Genomic DNA, 16,349 nt, shown 5'->3' on the forward strand with positions numbered 1-16,349 from the left:
CTGACCCCTTAGTTTCCTGCTTGCGGATTAAGCCTGCCACCATGTGGACAGTTAGAATTATTAGATATTTTGTTAAATTTTTCTCCTCAAAAAGAAATCAATCTAATGAATTCAAATCAAACAAGTATAAAATGTTGTTTTAAAAAATAATAATTTATGAACCACCTTTCACATAAGTCATAAGGTGATTGACAACCACACAATAAAAACAACTGCGTATGTGGCATATTGTTTACTTCGCTTAGATGGCAATCCTAACCCCAAAGTCACCTGGGAGTAAGCCCCATTGAACTCCATAGGACTTATTTCTTATTAGACATGTATAGGATTGCACTGTTACTCTCCTATTTCACAGAAAATATTTCCTACAGATCAATCTGTAAAGTGTGTGCGTGTGTACGCACACACACATGCATGCACAAACACACAAACATGCCACTTAAAAACCCACTCTGCAAACTATATTCCATTTGGTTAAAGCTCATATATTTACTTAAAATGATTTTAAAAAAATAATGCTGGATTTTAAGTTCTGTGTCCAAGAGTTAGAAGTAATGATTATCCCAAATAATGGAATCTTGCTTATTAAGCCAAGTCTTATTTGATGTATGATGAATCGATATTGCACTGTCCTTGAGGCAGTGGGGTCTTGCCTATACATAGCTGCCAAGTTTTCCCTTTTCTCGCGAGGAAGCCTATTCAGCATAAGGGAATTTCCCTTAAAAAAAAGGGATAACTTGGCAGCTATGTGCCTATGGCGTATGCATCCGGAAGGGAGATCAAGACTGGGGGCAGCGCTGGAGAGAGGGGGCTGGTCTACAATGTAATACTGGGTGTGCGACAAAAACTTACACATAGCATCCAAACTGATGAATTAACGTGCTTAACAACGCACATACAGCCAAGGCAATTCAGTTTAAACACGACTCCAGGCAAAGGAATCTCATGAACCTTTTTCTTCAAGGCTCAATGCTACCTTTAAAAATGAGTCACAGTAAAAGGCAAACATGCAAGAGAGAGATGGGTGATGGGGGAAGTATGTGCTAGGGATGGAGGCAAGAGATTAAGGGAGATTATCCCATGGTCTGCTGATTAGGTAGCTGCAAGGTGGTAGAAGGGCAGCAGGGTAGTGGTGCTGAATTCTATGTATTGAAACCCACCAGCCAAAATATTGGCTGCAGTCCTCTAGTTTTGGGTTGGTGGAGTTTGCTCTGTAAAATTTCTGCACTTGCAGAGGAATGAAAGAATACTTACCACATTGTTTCTACCAATGGTAGGATACTATAGACCAGGCATCCCCAAACTTCAGCCCTCCAGATGTTTTGGACTACAATTCCCATCTTCCCCAACCACTGGTCCTGTTAGCTAGGGATCATGGGAGTTGTAGGCCAAAACATCTGGAGGGCCGCAGTTTGGGGGTGCCTGCTATAGACACAAGCATGGGTGTACCAGATTAAGGGACATTTTCAGCCTATTCAATAAAGAATATATATTCCTGACATATATAGACACAAGCACAGAGACTCCTTTTTTCTGAACTTCTGAGATCTGAAATGCATTGGATATGCTCTTGTATAGAGGTTCTACTGCATATTGAAACAGAAATGACATATTCAACTGACTGGATGCAAGGAGTAAAGCATTACAGGAATACATAATGCAAGCATATGAAATTCTTATTAACTTTGGAGTTATGTCAAGATACAATTCTCAAAGTCACTGCGGAATGCAGAAGCAACCTTTTAGATACCCCAGTCCCAACATCATAAGTGGGTTTTTTTTAAAACTAATACTTTGAAACTGAGCTCAGAAACACTTTGAGCCAATGCAATCTATGAAGCTCTGGTATAATACAGGGACAGCACCTAGTTCCAGTCTGCAGCCTGGCAGCTGAATACTGAAATTAAATCTCTCGACCACCTGCAAAGGCAGCTCCACATAGTCTATGATCACTGGGCCACAGCAAGATGCCTCCCACTCCTACGATAATGCAACTGGTAGCTTTCAACTACATGATGACAGACACCACTGCTCTGGTGCCACTGCCATAGTGTCTCCACCCATAATAGAGCCCACCCACAACACACCAAGGATTGGAGATTACAGACCACACAAGACTACTCATCTTGCAAATAAGATTCTTCTTACCCTAGTTGTGGTGATCTTATGCAACAATATGCTTGCCTCCTAGTCCACTGTGTTGCTAAGTTGTGAGCTCAGCTCACAGGATATGTGGTGGGTTTTGTTTATGAAGCAAGTGGCAATTACTAGGATGGATTTTTGTCATGAACAGAGTTACAGGCACCACCTACATGAAGGTTCCAATTGCCATTCTTTCAAAATATTACGCTCTAAGGTCTACTTTTTATGATACCACCAGCTTCTGTTCTTTTGGATTTCACATTCTACCCTGAGCACTCCTATAGCTTTATTACTCCATCAGATTTTGATGGACCACAGAATGGGTAACCCTATTAGCCAAAGTTCAGACAGCAAAATGCAGGTGCAATCCAATAGATTTAAGGATGAATAAGGTTAGGCGTGCCGAGACAGATAGTGGTGTGGATTGAAGAATCCTGTTTATGCTGAAGTACACAAAGGTAAACACACAGAAAACTCACTAGCTCTCTAATTACTTCCCTTCAACATGGGTAATTACAAATGTATGGAACATAATCCATGTCGGAGAAGCACTCAGCCATAAGAAAGTTGCTTCATTCCAAATAATATCTAAGTATGCCATTGTATGTAAAAAAAAACTGGTTTTGCTCTATCAAAAATATGCATTGGGGGCAGAATGGTAGGTGGGGCTTTTGCAAGCTTGCTAAATGAAAACAACAACCCATTTCACTTTCAGTTGTCACTAGCAAACACTATCCTCTTAATAAAGGTTGTGAGATTACCTGTGAATTCTTAGGATTGCCTGCTTCATAATTAGCATACTTTTTCCAGGGTGTGTGTGTGTGTGGAGAAGAACTGATACTATAGAAAAGCTATGGAAAAAACTCAGTAAAGTATCATCAAACAGGTTGAGATCACAGACAACTTTTAATTTTGATGCTATGGTGCATGAAAGAAGAAAGGAGCTTATTTTTAATTAACATGAACTATCTGCTCCATCTCCAAAAACTGAAGTCAGATAATTAGAAACTTTTCCTTGAAAAAAGAGAGAGAATCCATGAGTAGTGCTTCTACCATCCTCTGCTGTTCAACAGCAACAAGTACAGAAAATTCAAACACACATGAAGTCTGGCAATTCCAAGGCTGTGACTATGTTAGCACATCTCCATGGCAGCTTTAAATTCCTACCTCTCTCCATATATCCAGCTAGTAAGCCATGTGGTTTATATTGCGTTTACAGTAACTGTGGTTCTCTCTCCCCCCCCCCCCCAAATTTCTTTCCTTTGGAAGAAAGGCTGCCAGATTTTTGCACCTACATGTCAGACTCATCCTATGCATTGCTCTACAAAATCAGAACCAGGGACAATGAACTTGAGACTATATCTGTTAAGACTGCTAAATAAGCAGGCATGAGTAAGATGGGAGAATAAAGATTATCTGAAAGTGAAGGACACCATACATGACTTGTGCACAATCATTATTTTGGGGGTTCAAAATATTCAAACCAGTTTGAATATTTTGCAGAAGAGTATTAATGATGTAAATACACGTATTTTCATGGATTCGAAACAAACAAAACCACAGCAACATAGCACTGGAGTTCAAAACATGATAGGGCATTCACAGAATAAAACAAACCGTGCAAAAAAATCTGGCTGGTACAGACATACCCTAAGGCTTCATGCTCCAAGCAGAAAAAGGATAAAAAAGCTTTCTTGGCAATGGGTGATCCTCATTAGTATATAAGCAAAGCATTCACCTTTATATCTATTGTGTGCATACACGTCTTCATCATCTTCTAGAGGTGAGTATCCCGATCCTACAATAAAAAAGAAAAACAACTGCAGCAAGCAAGGAAACAACACCCTTGAAAAGCGTAAGGGAAGCTCTTGCAGAGATGAGCGAAGGCAGAATTAGGATGGAACAAACATCCTGGAGCAAGTTAAACTGTGTGAGCTTTTGTGCTTATTAGACTTGCAGCAAAATCAGTTTATAGTGAAATGGGTAAAGATATGCATTTTAAAACCAAATCAATTCTAATTGTTCCCCAATGTATATTGTTTCAAGGAAGGCTACAATTCATCTTGCAGGGAACTTCCACCCCAAATTAAGATCCTACGGAAGTCTCAAGAGATATTTCACTATAAGATGGTTCAAAAGATGCAAGTGGATGCATCAGCCATCCTAGCAAACAGCTGCAGAGGCAGAATACAGATGTAACTACCATTCCAGATACATGTGTGATTGAGCTTAATCACAGCTATTCAGCACAGCCAATGCAGCTAAAATGCAGTTACATTCATTTTACCTTAATGCTATTCTGGCCAGTCAAAATAGCATTTTATTTAACTACTGAATATAAAGACTGTAAAAAATAAAAGGCTTACCTGGGTGGATCTGGAGCATCACGACATTCTACCAGACATTTTTATAATTGTGTCAACTGAATTAAAATAAACTTTCAACACAAGAGTACAGAGGCATATATTTCACTTTTATTTGGCAACTGCAGGCAATCCTTTTAGGATTCGTCCCTGTATGTCCAAGCAGAGTGATGCACTGGGGTAAAAATAAAATGAAATCCTCCCATATGATGGAGACCCTTGATGGGACTGGGTCACTCCATGGAACTCACAGAACAGATGACTGGCACAGTCACCTTCAACAGAGTCAGGCACCTGTTTGACAGGAGTGGATGGGCTAAGAACATCAACCCATCCCTTTGGCAAGTCAGCTCGTGGAGATTATTGTATGCAACAGTATGTTTCAGTATGTTTCAAACAAGCTACTTTACACAAAGGAATCCATCCACCAAAAATATATAAACTAATCCCAGGGAAAAAATCTGAGGAACTCCACAGGTACTTTATTAATCGCAAGCAGAATATGCAATACACAGTAAGATACAATAATCCTATCTAAGAAAATGCTGGATGAGGTATGAATAAAATAAAGATTACCATATAGCACCTCAAAGATTTATAAGTCTCGTTAAACATTTGTCTCCTCTTTTATTTAGCATTTTAATACAATAAATGTAGCTGGTCCCCTGCAGAAGAGTGGAAGTCAAACAAGTTGGGATTATTATAACTCAGTCTGTGATTGGCTGTGTAGCCCTTCTTTTTATCATGCAATTCTACCTCCACACATCATTCACTAAAGTAGTGTGGTTATGTGGGTTTTTTAAAAAATCTATGGCCCTACCGGTAGGAGCCCTAGGCCATACTTAAGTGAGGTCAGTAATGGCAAAGAAGTTGCTCAAAGGGTAGCTTATTCCACCTATCCGTTCATGTCCTAAAATGTGCGGCAGCAGAGAAATGATGGGCATATTTTAAGGCAGGATTTGGGTCCTTGAAAGGCAATAGTCAGGGTCCTCAGGCCCATATGCATGGAGGTTTCTTTGCAAACATGAGCAAGTTCCCTGAGGAAAATATCCTTGAAATCTGTACACTAAACGTAGCAGCATATATTATGTCTTTACTGCTGAATACCCCTGAGCAATGTACTAAAACAGGCATGTCCAACAGGTAGATCATGATCTACCAGTACATCACTGGACGTCTGCGTTAGATCACTGGTAGATCATTGGCTCCCCCCAAAGAAGCTGAATAACTGTGGCTCCCCTAAAAAAGCTCAACATTTTACCTCCTCCCTGAAAAAAACCAACAACTTTGACCCAAACCCCCAAAATGGGCCTTCCTCCCTCCTAAAAAACTTTGACCTGAACCCTAAAAAGGGGGTAGATCACTGCCAGTTTTTAATTCTGTGAGTTGATCGCAGTCTCTTGGGAGTTGGCCACCCCTGTACTAAAAGATGTACTGGTAAATGTAACGTGAGTGGTGAATTTTTTTTTAAAAAAACTACATAATGGAATTATCACATCTATATTGCTGTTTTCTATCCATTTTCCCCTTTGCAATCCCTAAGAGGCACAGTAGCTAGCAAGCAAGCAAAAATCCAAACCTCCCTGAAATATCCAGTAAAATTGGCATCTATGTGTTTAGCTACCCAGACCCAATTTTCAACTAGGCTGCAAGAGCCAGCTGCCTGTCATCTACTTAACTTGACATACCTGCAATCAATGGGATTCAGCCAGCTTAAGTGTAATGGTGTGCATGAGCCACTTTTCATGGTATTTATGCACATTTCTTCCCTGCCATAAATCTACACCACAAGAGAGGTGAGTGTTCTTGTGCCGCAGCAGTACCTATTTATCTACTTGCACTGGCATGCTTTCGAACTGCTGGGCTGGCAGGAGCTGGGACAGAGTAATGGGAGCTTACCCTGTCATGCGGATTCGAACCGCCAACCTTCTGATCAGCAAGCCCAAGAGGCTCAGTGGTTTAGACCACAGCACCACCCGCTCCTCTCAACTGTTAGTAGCCACTGATTGCCCTTCTTCTGCATGCATTTGCCTAATTCTCTTTGAAAGCCATTCAAGTTGCTGGCCATCTCTTCCTCCTGTGGGAGTGAGTTCCATAGTTTGCCTATGGAAGAAGCACTTTTGCTTCTATGCCCTTGCAAACCGGTGAGAAACTGCTGCTGGGTTGCTGGGTTTTTACTTTTTTTTAAAGGCTTATATTAATGCTCTTGCTCGTGAGTGCTCAGCCATACTTTATTATTATTAATTATTATTATTATTATTATTATTATTATTATTATTATTATTATTATTATATAGTGATGATGAAAAAGTTCACAGACTGGTACAAGCACGCAAAGAGGGGAAATATCACTCACCACCAGTGAAAGCACAGGCTCACGGCACTCAAGTACTGTACCCACATAACCCCAATTGACACCTCTGTGTGTTTGAAGGGACGAGGAATCACGTTTTCAAAGTAATAGCCACAATGTAGTTTGAATGCCACAAAATAGCATTTATATTACAAGCAAATTGTAGCTTAAGGAAGGATTCTGTTATCATATGCAACAAATGAGTTAACAACTGTATAATTGTGCAGAAAATTCTGACACTTTAGAATACAATATTCCTCTATTTTTTTAAGACCTCATAACCCACATCATTGTGCCAAAGACAGACTATTATAGTGGGCTTGATCTTCCTCATGGGCAGAATCAATTTCCTTTAACCCCCCCCCTTTTTTGCTAGTACAGTTTTCCTAGTATTCTACTCGTTACTTTATTTAAAACTGCTGATGTCGGCAGACATGTTGGCATGTCAACAGCTCCATGGTAGAAAACACTAAACTTAGTAGAATTTTAAAGCACTGCTGAGCTATGTAAGATTTAAATAGCAGTCTCTAAAGGCTTTGAAGACGTTACTAAAGGAATGCTTTTCATGCTTTGTTGTGCGCTATTTGGCAGAATTCTGGGGTTCTGGTCTGAATGTTCAGCTCAAGAAAAGTGTCAACAAAATGTATTATTTCAAACAATTTTTTCAGAGAATTAGACTGAGTGCTCCTCAAAGATGCCCCATGTAAAAGCAGCAGACTGGTGGGCAATATTTGAAGAGTTAGCTCTTTCAGTGGTTATTTCCATAAAATGCCAAGAACATTTAAAACCCCATATTAATTTTTAATGGAACTTTTTGTTAACTTCCATAGAGCACTAAGGCTGCAATTCTATACTTGCTTAACAGAAAGTAAACTCCACTGAACTCAAAGTGGGCTTACTTTTGAGTAGTCGTGCACAGGATTAAGCCAGAGATTAATTTGCGGCCCCTTCAGATGTTGTTAGACTACAACTCCCATCATCCCTAAAAAAAATGCCTATGGTGGCAGGGGAATAGGAGTCTAACAACATCTGGAGGGCAACAAGATTCCCTCTCAGCCCCTAAGCTAGGCACCCCCAAAATGCGGCCCTCCAAATGTTTTGGCCTACAACTCCCATGATCCCTAGCTAACAGGACCAGTGGTCAGGGATGATCGGAATTGTAGTTCAAAACATCTGGAGGGCCAAAGTCTGGGGATGCCTGCCCTAAGCTATGCATGCACAATAAATTTCACCACACTCCAGTCCATGCAGGTGTAGTTATTAAAAGCACAGAAGAGAGTTAGTTCCATGTGAGGGAAAGTCTTGGGGGCTGCAAATAATTTAGTATGCTCTGTCAGGGTGTTTTTCAGAAAGATCCCCCTGTTTTTGAAATTACATGCTTCAACTTGTTTTCAAGAGAAATCCTACAGAAGAAATATACCTCTCAAGCTGACAAAATTAAGCTGCAATTGTAGTGCAGAGCAGAATAGCAGGCAATTAATTACCTCAAAATAGTTTGGGGTGGGAGGAATGAGTGATCAATCAATCTCCCAGGAGGAGATCACTTTCAGTTACAGGAAACCACCATTCTCATCAGGTTTCCTGGGAAATGTTGATTACAAATAGACAATGGGAAATATCTAGTGTCAGTCATTCAGAGTAGACCCACTGAAATCAATGGACTTACACTGAATTCATCCAGCCCATTATTGTGTCCAGGCCACCGCAAGTTAATGAAATTCCATCATTGCGATAAGGGTCTACAAATCTGCTTGATCACAATCACCAGGGGTGCATATGTACAAAATCTTGGCATTTAGCATGTAAGAATATGAGAAGCTGTTACTCTAGGAACAGAAATAATGGAGGCAAGCTCCATTTTAGCCACAAAAGTTGTAGGTGGAACTTCACTGTTCAGAAACACGCACACTCCAATAATAAGATGCTAGAGCTATGCAACACAGTGTGTCTGCTACTATTGTGCATGCCCACTATGGGACAATTATACATAGACCTTGGGCCAAGGCAATTTGTTCATTCTTAGGGAGCTCTAGAGAACTAAACACTAGCTTATTCCCATCTTTGTGCAGATTGTACTGACCACCTGCAGAATATATTCCTCTTCTGTGACTAGGGAAAAAGTCCCTAGGAAGTCATCAGCTTTGCCAACTCCTAGATAGCCATGAGTCCCACTGAAGAAGCACAAGACTCTAATGTTTTGAGCACTACCTGCCATGCATAGGTAGCACTGCACAATGAACTTTGTGAAGAACTGTGAAGCAAAGATACAAAACTTTGGAAAGAGCCTTCCTTATTTCATATTTCAGTGTTGTAAAAATATAGCAGTTTGTGGACGAACCACAGGGCTAGAAGGAATACAACACAGCTACAGGTGTGGCTACTGCCAACAAAAGGGTGAAATTAAGCCAATACTGTAGTATTTATTATGGCTCTCAAAGAAATCTCCCAAATCATATGCTAGACTTTGCCATTATTTCTTCTTGAGAAATTATTCCAAATCTATTTTTAACCATCTGGCACACAGTAGCCTGAAAATCTGCTTTTGAGAATGCAAATGGAAAATGTGCATTGTCCAGAATTAGCAATTTATTCAATGAAACATTTGGAACAGCAATCCATTTATGCAGCATTTGAAGTCAGGCCATTTCAAAATACATCTTTAGAATATTAGGAACAGAAGAAACAATTAGTATTAGATGTACAAAACATTCCATGTCCCCTTCACTGATATTTCTGCTTTACCAAAGAGTAGCAATTCACATTCAGCTGTTTTCATGGATATCTGCTTTTCATTATTTTTCTCACACACACACACACACACACACACACACACACACACACACACACACACCATTCAAAGCCCTGATATACTATAATGCATCATGCAACAATACATTGCTGTTTTTTTATATACTTTCAAATGAAAAAATGGTATAAAAATGTACCTGCTTTGAGACAATTTGTAACAGTACTTCTAAACCCATTATATAATTAAGGTCCTCAGTGACACATGGCAGGATAAAAGTTTTTGAAAACTTGTCAACAATTGCCCCAATAATGAGCCTGCCATGTGAAACGATCTTCGCAAGAGACTTGCCCTAAATCAGGTTCTCAACCAAGGCATATAAAAACTAAATTGGCAATGTTGCCTCTGGTTTCTAATACTATCAAAAACTACTGTAAGCTTGTAACAATTCAAAAGCAAATGAAAGACAATAAGCTTGAGGAGACTGCGCAACATAATGTCAATGATAGATAAGCTCCTTTCAGATACATTTATGAAGTCATGCAAGAATCTAAAAACAGAACAGTTGTTCCTTGTGAAGTTTTTGTAAATCTATCAAGTGTAAACCTCAACATCTGTTTTCCGTTATGATACATTGCAAATGTAACAGCAAAAATAAAAATCAAGCATACAAATAAATGTTCTGCTTTAGCTTTGGTGGTGGATTAAATACATTTGTACCTGTTTTCAAGTGAAAGATAGGCAAGTGTTGAAGCCATACATCAGCCTGGTTTGCATCTCAAATTAAACAATAATGTTTAGCAATGGCTTGGGCTTGTTTTTTTGTTTTGCTGATTTATATACAGTGTCACAACCCAAAGCAGTGTACAATGAGATAAAATGTAGAAGATTGTATAGAAAACCACTTTCTGCAATTATACAATTAATATTCCATAAAATGATTTAGGGGGAGTCTTCTTAAATAGCTGATGAATATCAAGATTCTTAGGTGCTTTTCTAATTTGAGTCGGTAACAGGGTGGTTCAAATGGTTTAATGCAAACGAACAGTGTATCAGTGCATGCTGGTCGAAAGTCTTTGCTTTGCTCCTCCCTTACCTTTGGCTGCACTGCTCTGGGTGCAACAAATCACAAGACTTGCCAGGGTTTGTTTCTCTCCCAACAAACTTTGAGTGGTAGCCAACATTTGTTCATGCCTGACAAATCTTTTATTTCTTTTTTTTATAAAGTCACAAGCTTGGTGGATCAGGAAATGCTGTGGATGTAGTGTACCTTGATTTCAGAAAACTTTTGACAAAGTCCCCCATGATATTCTTATGGAGAAGCTGATAAAATGAATGAGGTGGATTTGTAGCTGGCTGACTACTGACCCCAAAGAGTGCTCATTAATGGTTCCTCATCATCCAGGAAAAAAGTGACAAGTTGGGTGCTGCAGGTTTCTGTCCTGGGCCAGCTGTTGCTCAGCATCTTTATAAATGACTTGGAAGAAGGAATTGAAGGGATGTCATCAAATTTTCAGATGACACCAAACAGGAAGGGGTAGCTAATCCCACAGAAGGCAGAATCAGGATTCAATGAGACCTTAACAGATTGGAGAACTGGACCCAACCTAACAAAATGAATTTCAATAGGGACAAATGTAAGGTTCTACAGATAGGCAAGAAGAACCAGCAGCACAAATATAAGATAGGGCTTCCCAGTAGTACATGGGGAAAGGATTTAGGGGTCTTAGTAGACCACAAACTTAACATGAGTCGACAGTGTGATGATGCAGCAACAAAAAAGCTAATGCTATTCTAGGCTGCATCAACAGAAGTATAGTATCCAGATCAAGGGAAGTAATACTCTATTTGTCCTTGGCCAGACCACACCTGGGGTACTGTGTCCAGTTCTGGACTCCACAATTTAAGGGGGGTATTGACAAGCTGGGATGTATGCAGAGGGAGACTAAGATGATCAAGGGTCTGGAAACCAAGCCTTAAAAGGAACAGTATAGGGAGTTGGGTATGTTTAGCCTGGAAAAGAGAAGACGGAGAGGAGATATGATAGCCAACTTCAAATATCTGAAGGGCTGTCACATGGAAGATGGAGCAAGCTTGTTTTCTCCTATGGCTGAGACTAGAGCCAATGGATTCAAGTTACAATAAAGGAGATTCTGACTAAACATCAGGAAGAACTTTATGATAATAAAAGCTGTTCAAGAGTGGAATAGAATCCCTCGAGATCCTTCCATGGAGGTTTTTAAGCAGAGAGTGTCTGGCCATCTGTCATGGAAGCTTTATAGTTGAGATTTTTGCTTTGCAGGGGGTTGAATGAAATGACTCTCAGGGTCCCTTTGAACTCTACAATTCTATTATTAGAACACTTATGTTTAGCTTGGGAGCAACAGACAAGCAGTCCAGATAACATAACAAGCCAGTGCTTGTAGTTTGCTGCCCTTATAGCACAGCATGGCCAGGAGAGCAGGAGGAGCAAAGCAGGGACTGTTAAGCAACATGATCCCCGAGGAGCAGCAGTGGCCCAAGCAAGGGGAGGTAAAAAGTTAATGGGGTGCAAAGGCAAAGACACATTTGCCCCTGCAGCTGATGTCAACCATCTAAGTTATCTCAGCTAGGCCCTGGAGATACTGTCTGAGTAATCACTGTCTGCTGCCTCCTGGCTAGTGAAAGGGCTGGTGCCTTCTGCTGTGTCCATGGGCTCCTTTGCCACAAAGGGGCTTCCAACTGTGGGGATATCTTCTCAGGGCTCTCTTGACCTGTGAGGACTCTGTAGCCATGAGCCATGAGACTCTGGTGGCAGAGGTGTCTCTTCAGAGGAAGATTTGGTGCCCACAGACCCACATGTGGTGCACTATCTTCATTTTAGAGCTGCAGCTGCCATAGAACTCTACCTCTGAGATCTGGTCTGGGGCTGTGACATTCATTTGCATTTAACCCTAGTTAAGCGTTATGGGTTAACATGACATGTAAACACAGCCATTACATACAGCAAGCAAAATGGCAAAAGTTATCTGATAACAATTCCTTTTTATTTTGTTTACGAAGCTTTTATGCTTCTTTTCCATTTTTCTAAAAGAATTCCAAAATCGTGACTATGGTGCCAAATGCTTCAACTGAAACACAACCAACAAGAAAATACTACATTTTGGATACCATCTAGTCCTGTACTGAGCACAAAAGCCTGCATATGTGGAGAGGCTTGGAGAAAGCAAATGCTGCCAAATGTCCCAAGTCAGGAAGGCTACAAGGAAGAGTTCTTCAATAACTCAGACAAGGGCTTTGGGAAAGGTGCAGAGGAGAAAGAAAAAGCCCAATAAGATGCAAGAGAGGTGGCAAAAGTATATATGGTGGGAGCTGTAGTAGAAATAACTTCTAGTTATAAGCATCATGGGCGTACCCAGCACGGGGCAAGTGAGGGCAGCTGCCCTTACCTAGAAGCAGGGCCAGCGGGGTTGGTGGGCAGAGGTGGAGGCGGAGGCGGAGCACAGCCCGGCGGAGCGCGGATTCGGCGTTCCCGCCCGCCGCGCTGCGCCCTCCAGCTTCCCGAGAGGTGGCCGAGCTCCGTGCTACAGCCTGCCCTCGGCCTCCCTCCACCGCATGGTTTCCCCGCGGCCGCCAGGTGCGCCACTGACGCTGCCGCGCTCCTTGGGAGCTCGGCAGGAGCTGGGAGGGAGCGCGGCTGCTTCCGCCCCGGGCTTGCTGGTGGGGCCGTCGGCGCTGCGGCGTCTCTGTAGTTGCCAGAGGCCGCGCTCCTGGGCGCCTGCCCTGGGCCTCCCTCCTCTGCATGTTTCACCTGCGGCCGCCAGGTGCGCCGCCGGTGCTCCTGCACTCCTTGGGAGCTCGGCAGGAGCTGGGAGGGAGCGCGGCTGCTTCCGCCCCGGGCTTGCTGTCAGGGCTGTCGGCGCTGCGGCGTCTCTATAGTTGCCAGCGGCCGCGCTTCTGGGCGCCTGCCCTCGGCCTCCCTCCTCTGCATGGTTCACCTGCGGCCGCCAGGTGCGCCGCCGGCGCTCCTGCACTCCTTGGGAGCTCGGCAGGAGCTGGGAGGGAGCGCGGCTGCTTCCGCCCCGGGCTTGCTGGCGGGGCCGTCGGCGCTGCAGCGCTGTCTGTTATTGCCAGTGGTCGTGCTCCTGGGCGCCTGCCCTCCACCGCGTGGTTCACCCGCGGCTGCCAGGTGTGATGTCGCCGCGCCCGCCAGGAGTGCTGCTGCCGCCGCCGCGATCTTTAGCGATCGCTGGCACCCACGGAAGAAGAGGCCCCAAGCCTGACGCCCCGGCGGAGGGAGAAGAGAGAGTTGCCTCAGCGCTCACTTCCAGGCCGCCTCTGTCGGCGGAGAAGGCTGCCCCCCGCCCCCAGAAAGGCTTCCTCTTGAGGAGGAAGGCACCAGGCAGGGAGGAGGAGGAGGCGGCGGCCGGGCTGGGATCTAGAACGAGAGCCAGGCGCTGCGAGGATACGTTATTTTTATTATTTTCATTTTTATTCTTACGTCATCATCACCATCATCATCATTCTCCGTAGCCCCGCCCACGTTCCCACGTTGTGGCCCCTCCCCTCCCGTGCCTTGCCCCCCCCTAGTTTTGATCCTGGGTACGCCCCTGATAAGCATTTTAAACTATTAACCCAGGCACCCCCAAACTGCGGCCCTTCAGATGTTTTGGCCTACAACTACCATGATCCCTAGCTAAGAGGACCAGTGGTCGGGGAAGATGGGAACTGTAGTCCAAAACATCTGGAGGGCCGAAGTTTGGGGATGCCTGCATTAACCTAATGCTATCTAACCTGGTGCTACCTAAGAATAAGCTGATAGCTTGACCCAAGGTCTATATATAATTGCTCAGCAGTGGGCATGCATAACAGCACAATATTTAACCTATACTGTAATTGTCAGTCTGTCCTTTTTTGTATTTCATTTCCCCTCTCATCTCATTCTGTGTATTTCCCCCTTTATACCCATCTACATAAAAGGTAAAGGGACCCCGACCATTAGGTCCAGTCGTGACCAACTTTGGGGTTGCAGCACTGATCTCGCGTTATTGGCCGTGGGAGCCAGTGTACAGCTTCCAGGTCATGTGGCCAGCATGACAAAGCTGCTTCTAGTAAACCAGAGCAGCACACAGAAATGCCGTTTACCTTCCCGCCAGAGCGGTACCTATTTACCTACTTGCACTTTGACATGCTTTGAACTGCTGGCAGGAGCTGGGACCAAGCAACGGGAGCTCACCCCGTCGCGGAGATTCGAACCGCTGACCTTCTGATCGTCAAGCCCTAGGCTCTGTAGTTTAACCCACAGCGCCACCCGCATCATAGTTTAGGTGAGCCTTAAACAGAGGGTGTCCATGCTCCCCTCACAGTCTTAACCACTACACTACTTCGGCTCTCAGAAATCTGTGAAAGAAAAAAGTGTGTAAAACACTCCTAAAATACATTTTGAAAAGTCAACCCTCTCCCTCTCTATATATATGCAGCATAATTTGGAGCTCAGAGCCTAGTGTCTCATTTCCAAAGAAGTCTTATATTTTGAACCTAGTTCTGACACAGAAGACAATTTCTCATCAGAATTGGAAAGTCAGTGGCAAAAAGATGGACCAATTGCATCTCAGAACTGCCAGCCTGAACCACAATTCCCAGGAGGGTAAACCTTTGTGGTAAGTGAGAGAAGAGACAGGCTGACTAACAGTAACTCATGCTTTGCCATACCACATTGGCCAAAGTTTTGCCAGGCTTTTCAGTAAATCCCTCAGAACAACTGATGAAGTGTGGAAAAATACATAAAACAGTATACTGTACAGAACTCCAACGTTATTCTGAAGTTGTTTCAGTGGTTCTTTCCAGTTAATTAACCCCAAAAATGAGCCCTAGAGAGGAGTTAAATAAGCATCGTTCTTCCTCCCTAACGTACTTTCCTATAATTAAGACATACCTTCTTCTTAAACTAGAATGCAGTTATGCATTCTGGTTGGATAAAATAATATCATCATCCCTTTTTTAAAAAAAACCCTCAAACTTCTAAACTATGGTCGACAAATTCACACTGACCATTTTTATTGCAAAGCAAGCTTTGAATACTAAATTTCATACTAAATTTCATACTGAATCTTTGTAAATCATTCCACTGATAAGATATTAGTATACGGACACCATAAATTTGACCTAATTTGGCAGCAGTGTTATTTTCTAACCAGCTATTTGAGCAACTGGAAGGTTTTGAATATGGTGATATTTAACTGGCTTAACAGTGCTATATACTGTACATGTTTACTCAGAAGCAAATCTCACTTAGTTCAATTGAGATTGCTCACAGGTAAATGAGTATGGAACTTTCATCCCCAAAATGCATGGACAGTCACTATGAGTCATTATTTATTTAAACTACTGTACATAAACTGACTACTGAAAGTACAACCATTTCAAGTTTTAGAAATTTTCTAGTCAACAAAAACAACAAAAGATCACCCAAAGAACAACAAATGTATTACTAATGTTTGCCTAAGTAGCAACAAGTACCCTTGTAGAGTTGAGGATCATTTGAAGGTTAATATGGGACTAGTAGAATTTATAGGAATTGGGCTCAGGTGTACAGTAGTCTTTTCTGACATAGGACCACTTCCAACTTTAAAAAGGCATATCCAACAAAAACCCAAGCACACTGATGGTACAAAAGATTGAGCATGTGGTAATTTGAGAATTCCAGTTGTGTGAACCATGTGTGTAAAAGGAACAAAAAAACTTCAAAACTCAGCGAGATCAAAAC

General features: G+C 42.4%; 1 protein-coding gene across 2 annotated transcripts in view; it reads right to left on the minus strand.

Moving 5' to 3' along the window:
* Positions 1-16,349, minus strand: part of SRPX (sushi repeat containing protein X-linked) — a 34,264-nt gene that overhangs the window by 11,921 nt on the left and 5,994 nt on the right. The window contains exon 2 of one of the 2 annotated variants that reach the window (XM_035114681.3): positions 3,881-3,940. The exons of the other annotated variant lie outside the window; for it this stretch is intronic. Coding sequence (XP_034970572.2) covers positions 3,881-3,940 — 60 coding nt within the window. The remainder of the gene's footprint in view (positions 1-3,880; positions 3,941-16,349) is intronic. 2 annotated transcript variants of the gene reach the window in all.

This window comes from Zootoca vivipara, chromosome 4 (assembly GCF_965207765.1).
Source record: "Zootoca vivipara chromosome 4, rZooViv2.hap1.1, whole genome shotgun sequence".
Taxonomy (NCBI): domain Eukaryota; kingdom Metazoa; phylum Chordata; class Lepidosauria; order Squamata; family Lacertidae; genus Zootoca; species Zootoca vivipara.